General features: G+C 47.0%; 3 protein-coding genes across 3 annotated transcripts in view; 1 reads left to right on the top strand and 2 right to left on the bottom strand.

Moving 5' to 3' along the window:
* The window catches only part of rfc5 (replication factor C (activator 1) 5), a 5,539-nt gene extending 4,954 nt beyond the window's left edge, over nt 1–585 (top strand). Inside the window, exons 10-11 of the mRNA XM_019885738.1 lie at nt 86–140; nt 224–585. Coding sequence (XP_019741297.1) covers nt 86–140; nt 224–323 — 155 coding nt within the window. The 3' untranslated portion in view covers nt 324–585. The remainder of the gene's footprint in view (nt 1–85; nt 141–223) is intronic.
* A 2,122-nt stretch (nt 586–2,707) lies between these two features.
* Nucleotides 2,708–5,778, bottom strand: wsb2 (WD repeat and SOCS box containing 2). The gene is made up of 7 exons (XM_019885748.1): nt 5,374–5,778; nt 5,106–5,277; nt 3,983–4,197; nt 3,468–3,599; nt 3,278–3,378; nt 3,005–3,201; nt 2,708–2,893 (listed from the first exon to the last, which is right to left on the bottom strand). Exons 1-7 carry the CDS (start codon nt 5,414–5,416, stop codon nt 2,800–2,802), a joined length of 954 nt encoding a protein of 317 aa, XP_019741307.1. The 5' UTR covers nt 5,417–5,778; the 3' UTR covers nt 2,708–2,799.
* A 78-nt stretch (nt 5,779–5,856) lies between these two features.
* Nucleotides 5,857–7,967, bottom strand: part of vsig10 (V-set and immunoglobulin domain containing 10) — a 4,737-nt gene continuing 2,626 nt past the window's right edge. The window contains exons 4-9 of the mRNA XM_019885437.1: nt 7,919–7,966; nt 7,531–7,815; nt 7,333–7,446; nt 6,919–6,931; nt 6,339–6,478; nt 5,857–6,257 (exon numbers count right to left, since the gene is read on the bottom strand). Of these exons, the coding sequence (XP_019740996.1) occupies nt 6,193–6,257; nt 6,339–6,478; nt 6,919–6,931; nt 7,333–7,446; nt 7,531–7,815; nt 7,919–7,966 (665 nt within the window). The 3' untranslated portion in view covers nt 5,857–6,192. The remainder of the gene's footprint in view (nt 6,258–6,338; nt 6,479–6,918; nt 6,932–7,332; nt 7,447–7,530; nt 7,816–7,918; nt 7,967) is intronic.

Genomic DNA, 7,967 nt, shown 5'->3' with positions numbered 1-7,967 from the left:
GTATGTGTGTGTGTGTGTGTGTGTGTGTGTGTGTGTGTGTGTGTGTGTGTGTGTGTGTGTGTGTGTGTGTGTCCTGACTTGATAGTGGACTTCCCGCCTTCGGTGCGAATGAATCTGCTCATCAAGCTGGCCGACGTGGAGTAAGTCACGTGATTCGGGGGGGAAGGTGTGATGAAGCGAGCGGCGTCCCGCGCTAACCCGGCGCTGGTTTCTCTGCTTTTAGGCATCGGCTGGCATCGGGCACCAATGAGAAGATCCAGCTGAGCTCCATGGTGGCGGCGTTCCAGGTGGCGCGCAACCTGGTGGTGAGCGAGGCCCAGTGATGGCGCGGTGGACAGTCCGACTCCCGCCAGACGCTTAAGGTCAGCCTCATTAACCTTTGCTCACGCACGGCAATAAATGGGAACAAAAGTGTGCCGAACTGAAGGAGGTTATTTTTTTTATTTTATTTTTTTTTTTTTGAGCGCATTTGTCAACACGTGTCCACCTAAATTAATTTGCCTACGTTTCCTGATTGTCAAAAAAAAAAAGTCCAATCTTTCCTCAACTTTTCCTGTATTAAATGTATCACTTTTTTCCCTACAATTATGGTCTCCAATCTTTCACTTTTTTTGTCAAATGCTGTTGCCTTTTTTTTTCCAATTAGATTTTCAAAGTAATTTATAAGTGTCCCTCAAAATTTCTGATGAATATTTACAAGGTGAAATGTGTAGCCTATTTAAGTTTTAGAACTATTGTACATTTCTTCATAAAAATATTTTGCCAAAATGTCACATTTTGTTAAAAAGACAAGACAAATTTGCCAATAGCTTGTTTTGTTTTATAGATTGGTTCCCCCCCCCCAATAAAAAATAAGTTAACCTTTTTCTTCGACATATTTTCTTCTACAACCCAACTTCTTTCTTCAAACTATTCCTTTAAAAAATATATATATGTATTTTTTTTAATAGCAATATAGACAACTTTACAAACAACACATTTCGCAGCCTCTTTGTGGGCTTCAGGTAAGCTCCACCCTAATCAAGAAAGAACAAAAAAAAAAGCAAGAATAGTCATGGAATGCGTTTTTTAAGCAAAATTATTCATGTTTTATTCGGTGAACATGAAAACATTATTTTCAAAAATGACCAAAACAAATTCCATAAAAAACATAATAGCATTCAAATGAAGACTTAACACCCCCTCCGCAAAATAATACACATCATGATCTTTTTGAAAGGAAAACCTTTTCAAACATGATATTTTGAAAGAAAGGCTTTTTTTGTCATTTTCCTGCGCAAAGCCCAATTTTCGTTTAAAAGAAAAATAAACTTTAAAAAAATGACTTAAAAAAATTCACAACATGACAAAACTTCCAGAAGTCTGTTTTGTCGGCTTCAGCAAACCATAACTAAACACAATTCTAACAAAAGTGTGCATTTTAGTGCTTTTAATAAAAGTTATTCAGGTTACAACATGCGGTTACACAGCAGTGGTGCGTGACAACCAAAAGATACAATCAAATAAATTAGCAGCAGTATCAAATAGTGCTAGTGCAATCATAAGAGGCGCAGGGCGGCCCGCCACAGGTGGCGCAGATCCGGCACGACCCGCGGTGCCCGCCAGAACCTCACGTGCCCGTTGCGGGTTCTGAAATCATTGCGCGCGCACACACACACAAACACACACACACACACACAGAGCACAGAGACCTCGTTGCTTCAAAGGCCGGCAAGGATTTGGCGCGCAGATCAACTAATTGAAGAAAAAAAAAAAAACAGACTGCCAATGATCCACTCGTGCTCTCATTGGTCGATGTCGCGCTGGGAACCAATCACGCGCCTTATTTGAGTGGGCATGTCAAAAGCCTTCGAGTCACGTCAGCGTGCCCGTTGCGGGTTCTGAAATCATTGCGCGCGCGCGCGCGCGCACACACACACACACAGAGCACAGAGACCACGTTGCTTCAAAGGCCGGCAAGGATTTGGCGAGTTCTTTCTTTGGCATGCAGGGAAGCCTCTTCTCTCGCCGCAGCAGCATGACACAACGCGTCTTTTTGCAATATGGGTGCCAATATGGCTGTATTTTATTATTTGTTTGAATTAATATTGAAAAAAAAATAAAAGCCCGAAAAAATACGAAGCCGCTTGAAGCGCAAAGTATTATAGTAGTATACAAATTAGCAGCAATATGCACAATACATTTCCGTTTTTCAACATGAGCACTTTCTGTGAATTTAGTCTTATTGTATTAATTATTCTTTGTCAATTCAGATTTTTAAATCTCTCAGAAAACTTTAAATATAAAATTCAGAAATTATTTGGGATGTAATAATTTAATTTAAAAACCTGTTTCAAAAAACAAACAATATACAACACAAAAATTCAATTGAAAAGACAATTTAACTTTGCATTTTGTTGCAAGGTGTTTTTCCATCATTTAACATTTTCCATACTCATCTAAATGTGTATTTTTATCACTTAATTGATTGGAAAGTTGCCTTGAAATAGTTGTCAAAGGTATATACTTACCCAGTGGCGACGACTCCCCCTTGTGGATGGTACTTGCAGCACAGGCCGTTTGAGTCGCGGTCGGCTTCCGTCTGCATGCTCAGGCCCGGCTTTCCATTATCACTTAATTGATTGGAAAGTTGCCTTGAAATATTTGTCAAAGGTCACGTGGGTTTTTTGTTTTTTTTTTGCACTTGGGAAGCGTTAGCCAGCTCTGCGAAGCCGACATGCCCCCGTCAAGTCCACATTACCTTGACAACCACACTCTGTCCGACAGTGTAGCCCGCCGACGTCTCTGTGCCAATGCAAATCACCTGTCGTCCGTCACGATGGCCAAGTACACGCCGCTGGGAGAGAACTGAATGGATGAGATCTGGTTTTGCCCGTAGTCCTCAAAGTAGTCCCTGTGGCGCAAGACACGCATTAGTGTGTTCCCGTGACATGAGCAGCCCGTTTCTCCTCCGACATTTGGCTCCCGGCGGCCTTTCAAAATAAAAGCCCATCTGGCTCCTTACGTGAGCGTGGCCAGCTTCTGCGCCGTGTACGGGTCCCACAGGTCGATCCACCAGCTGCCCCCGCTGAAGGCGGCGGTGGCGAGCAGCGCGCCGTCGGGCGAGAAATCGCAGGCCGACAGCAGGTAGAGCGTCTTGTGGGCGCCGCCCGTCAGGTTGCGGATGAACGTGTACGAGCGAAGGCTCCACAGGCACACCATCTGGTTAATTAAGGACAACACGTAAGCGCAAGTTCGCCAGCGTTGACTCGAAGGGCACACGATGGCGGCTGCCCACCCTGTCAAAGCGCCCCACGGTGGCAATCATGCTGCAGTCGGATGACACGCAGCAGCAGCTGATCCAGTCTTTGTGGCCCGACAGCACCTGAACCTTCTTACCTGGCCGCACAAGGGGACAGTCAATTAAGTACACGTCGGCTTTCCGGAAACAGCAGCGCTCCTAAGATGTGACCAAGCATGATAGACACCTTTGAGCGCAAGGTCCCACACGCGCAGCGTCTTGTCGCGGGAAGACGACACGAGCGTCAGGGTGCCGTTGGGAAGGAAGAGCAAGTTGCGCACCACGCCCTCGTGGCCGTGAAGCTCCAACGTGGCCACGCCTCAACCAACGCATAAACATCAAAAGTTAGCCAAAGTGCTCACCTGGTGCAAAATAAACACAAACACGTGTACTCGAGTACATTTTTCAGCTATCGTCACTTTAGTTCAGTATTTGTTTTGGACCACTTTTTGGAGATCAGCCCGACAGAAAACGGTCAAACCAGCTCTGAAGTCGGACACCTTTCGACATTTTGTACTCAAACGGTACTTCTACTTTTTAATTAATATTGCTTCAAATGTTTTATTGTACGAAGATGAGTAAATACTTTTGCTCTCACGGGAGTCTTTTCTTGTACTTGTTCCTATGTACTCAAGTATAACGTGCAACTACTTTTTCCACCTGTGGTAACATGATGTCGTCATCGCTGACGCGAGAGCTCACCAGTGAAAACGTTCCAGATTTTGATGGTGCCGTTTTCCAAGCCGGTGGCCAGAAGTAGAGCGTTGCCATCATAGTTTTTGTTGCCTTTCGATAGCGAGTTGTTGGCGCCGGCCACGGACGACTTGGGGGCACGAGGCCCGAAGGCCAGACCCCAAACGGGATGGCCGCAACTGAAGCTCTTGTCTCCTCGATCCACATCACCATCCTGGCCTTCTCTGTGGGGGAGCATGACGAAAACGACGACGACAACAACAACAAAAAACATATAAACCATTCCAGAACTGGTCAATGGTTGTTCCAAAAGGAGGCCCCGTTGTGTTTGCCTTCAAACATTTGGACAACAGCTTTTATTTTGGAGGGTGTGATTTTGTGTGATTTTTTTTTTTTTTTACATTGCCAAAGTCCCTTGTCATTTGCATCCCTAATTTCTGAGTCTTGAAATTTCCTAAGGTTTCACAAACGCCTCCTTTGAGGTTCCAGGAATATGTTTGGGCAACCACTTTTAACATTATTCACGAAGTGTCATTGCGTTTGGATTAGGTCACTATCGTGTGACTAACAGTCGTTCCCTTTTCTGCCTTTGTAAGATTAAATTTTCTTCAGCCAAGATATTTGTTACCTAATTGACATTCCAAGACAACTTTTTTGTGCACGACGCTTTTTTCGTTTTTAAATAGCATCAAATTTTCCTACGTTTTAACGAAAATTTGATCGACAACTTGCATTGTTTACTTTTTTTCAAACCAAGTAATATTTTACCTGTTTACTATTTAATCGGCGATTTAAACAAGGTTTTGCGGATACGAGACACCTTTTTTCGTTATTATGCAGTGTCAAAATTTCCGAGGGTTAGATGAACACCTCATGTGACGTTCAGGGGCATTATTCTTATGTGACAAGTCATATTTTTTAATCGTGAAAAATGATGTGGTTAAGTCCTTTTGTGCTTTTTTATCTTTTTTAAAAAAGATTGCAAGACTTTTTTCCCAGTTACAAACAATTTTATCGTCATTTGAAGCCCCAAATTAATACTTGAAAACAACGTCCTGCGACTTTTCCTGTTTAAAGAGCTACGGCATTTCCTGAACGCCTCCGCCCGAGGTGGAAGGAGGTCGTCACGTACTGCGCGTCTAGGGGCCAGGCGACCACCCATACGATGCCGTGCCCCATGGACCAGGCGAACCAGGCTCCGTCGGGGGAGAAGTCCACGCTCCACGTCTCGCAGCCAGGACGGCCCTCCAACGACGGCGGCCGTCGGGTCTTGAGCTCCAGAATAAGCGCCGGGTCGGAGGAGGCTGCGGACCACCAAAACAACCACTTCAGTCTCCGGGGGCGGACGCTCGGCTTGCCTCTTCCCCGGCCTGTGTCGCCTCGGTGACGCGTTTACGTACACGTCGGTTGGGGCTCGGCCGCGTTGTTTTCGTTAGAGCACATAGTCGGCGCGGTCGTCTTTCACATCGTTCCGCTTCCTAACCTCTCGGCGTCCGTCGAGACAAATTAGTTGGGACTCCGCGACGGCGACGGTGACCTCCTGTCAGGCATGAAAAGAAGGCGAGCCGTACGCCGTCTTTCAAGTGTTTCCTGCGGATGACGACATGTTTCCGAGGTTTGTCACTGGTCACGTTGTCGGCGCTCCTTGCGTAACATTGCGTAGCCACGCCTCCCCGGGCTGGGCCGTTCCTTGAGAGGTGGTCCGCATGGGAAAAACACCCCCTTCCCTTGACCCAACCATGCATTTTGGTCTGGCTAATTAAGAGCTGATTTGAATAATGGTAATAATACCCTAATTTACTGGTCTCCGAAAGTTCTACGCCTTAAAAAAATATGTAAAATGTGTGTGTGTGTGTATAATGTATACATAGGCAACATTGATGTAAACAAATACACACCAGCTTTAATAACCATAAAAATAACTAAAACCTGGTTGATGGCTGTACACATTTTAATATCAACATAAAAACTATTTATTGTATGTACAAAAATTCCACCTTGAACCCTTTTAGTCTCCAAATATACAAATGTGAACAATGACAGGCATTGACGTTCCTGTTCAGTTGCATTCTGAAGGCGATAATGCAGGCACGCGTTACGCAAGTTGACGTTCTTGTGGTGCAGTGCCCATGCACTGTTTATGCCATCGTTCCACACCAACATTGACACTCACATACTCACTGGGAGAAAAGGCACACGACAATCAAAGCAGCTAACTCCTAGAGAGTCACCAGGTCCGGAGGCTCCTCCCTGGCCTCCGGGTTTCCTGTGTCCTCCTGCTCACCTGTAGGGGGCGATATCAAAATAAACAAACAAACCCCAAAACACACTTGATATGATGTTAAGCCTAGCATCAAGGGCGTACCGGAGGGGAGGCGATGGACCTGGACCAGCGTGGTCGGGTGGGGGTCCGTTACTGGCGGGAGGCGCGGGACGGCCTGGAAGATCTGCTCTTCGTCAGATTCCACCAGACTCAGCACATCACCTCTGTCGCCGTCCGAGGACCTGCAGAGGAGCAAAGCGGTGACGGGAAACAATTATTTGGGCCTCAAAATCCATCCTGCACCTCCTTTAATCGTCTCGGAAAAAAAGACTGAGAAAACTCTGAATATGCTGCATGGCCTCGAATAGTGGCCCCTCCTCCGATATGTGGCATGTCCAATTTATGGCTAACCATTTGAAAAATAAACACCTCAAATACACACTTCCTTCACTCCTTTCGGAGAGATTGAGAAGATAACTCTTCCATTTTTTTTGTTGAGTGAATGTGTGTGTATGTCATTCCTCAAATACTTGCCCTTGGAATCGTCGCTGCGCTCCAAATGACTGCACTTGAAAATATGAACACTAACAGAATGTGTGCGCTTTTTTTTCCCTTGATGTCACCATGATTGGTTGCTGTTGCAGCACTGATGATGTGAACTGACTGGCAGCAGGAGACTCACCCGAAAGGTCGCCCTGTAACAGAAAAAAAAAAACGGGTCAGAAAAAGTTCGAATAAAACTTTGACATTTCTTTGGATGGGTAGTCAGGATGTTGAAGGGGGGAGCATAACTTGAAACGATATTTGGGGGCGGTGCACCGACTCAGTCAAGGTACGTGGCTTTAGATTTTTGTTGGAGTCCGCCAACTATGTCGGAATGTTAGCGGGGGTGCATGTCTGAAATTATTTTCATGGGGGTGTGGGTTAACTCATGTGAGATGGGTGTTGAAAGAGGTGTACATCTTAAAAAGTAACTATTTGCGGGGGCTGAAGGAGGTTCGCAATAAAAGCTTTCCTGACTTTTTCAAGGGGGAGCGCCAACTCTGTTTGGACGCTGAAGTGGATTCATTTTCGAGGGTCGCGCGGTTGCAGTTACCGAGGCAGATGCGATGTCTGTTGGCGAAGAGCAGTCTGGCCGTGACGGCCGCCAGGCCCACAATGAGCACGGAGACAAAGATGCCAACGATGACGCCCGTGTAGTCAGAGGCGACTGCCAAGACAAATGCGACAGCACAGCGTCAAGAGATGCTGATACTGGTTGGTCCGCATTCCACTCCTCCCCCGGGCAACTCACCAGTGACGCTGAGATACACCTCGGCCCGGCGCAGCGCCAGAGCGTTCTCGCTGCGGCAGAAGTAGGTGCCGACGTCGTTGCGGCTGACGTTGGCGATGGTCAGGCTGTAGGTGGCGCCGTCCCAGCTCAGGGTGTGCTTGGGGCTGGGCGCCAGCGCCGCCCCTTCCGCCCCTCGAGACCAAGTGGTGATGGCGGGCGGCACCGAGGCCGACTCACTACATGCCAGCGTCACGCTGTTGCCCTCCTGTGCCCACACCAGCGGAGAAGCATGGGGACGCGGCGCCTCTGCAGTATTAGCGCACACACACACGCTGTTAGCCGCCTAGCGTTAGTTTGGTTGTCGCTTGTTTTGTGGTGCGCGTGCGTCGTGAGCATGCGCATGACGTACCAAGTGTAAAAGAGCAAGCGGCTTTTTTTTCCGGCGCGCGGGCCGACGG

This window comes from Hippocampus comes, unplaced genomic scaffold (assembly GCF_001891065.2).
Source record: "Hippocampus comes isolate QL1 unplaced genomic scaffold, H_comes_QL1_v1.1 scaffold78, whole genome shotgun sequence".
Classification (NCBI taxonomy): domain Eukaryota; kingdom Metazoa; phylum Chordata; class Actinopteri; order Syngnathiformes; family Syngnathidae; genus Hippocampus; species Hippocampus comes.
Note: the sequence above shows the minus strand (reverse complement) of the source record. Positions and strands in the feature narration are given on the sequence as shown.

Bases quoted from the DNA above. Each gene is read 5' to 3' on its own strand.
- wsb2 (XM_019885748.1), bottom strand. From the start codon at position 5,416: ATGTGCTCTAACGAAAACAACGCGGCCGAGCCCCAACCGACGT. The intron at 4,198-5,105 runs GTACGTGACGAC...GCTCCCCCACAG, and splicing joins GCCTGGCCCCTAGACGCGCA to AGAAGGCCAGGATGGTGATG. The intron at 3,600-3,982 runs GTGAGCTCTCGC...GCGTTGGTTGAG, and splicing joins AATCTGGAACGTTTTCACTG to GCGTGGCCACGTTGGAGCTT.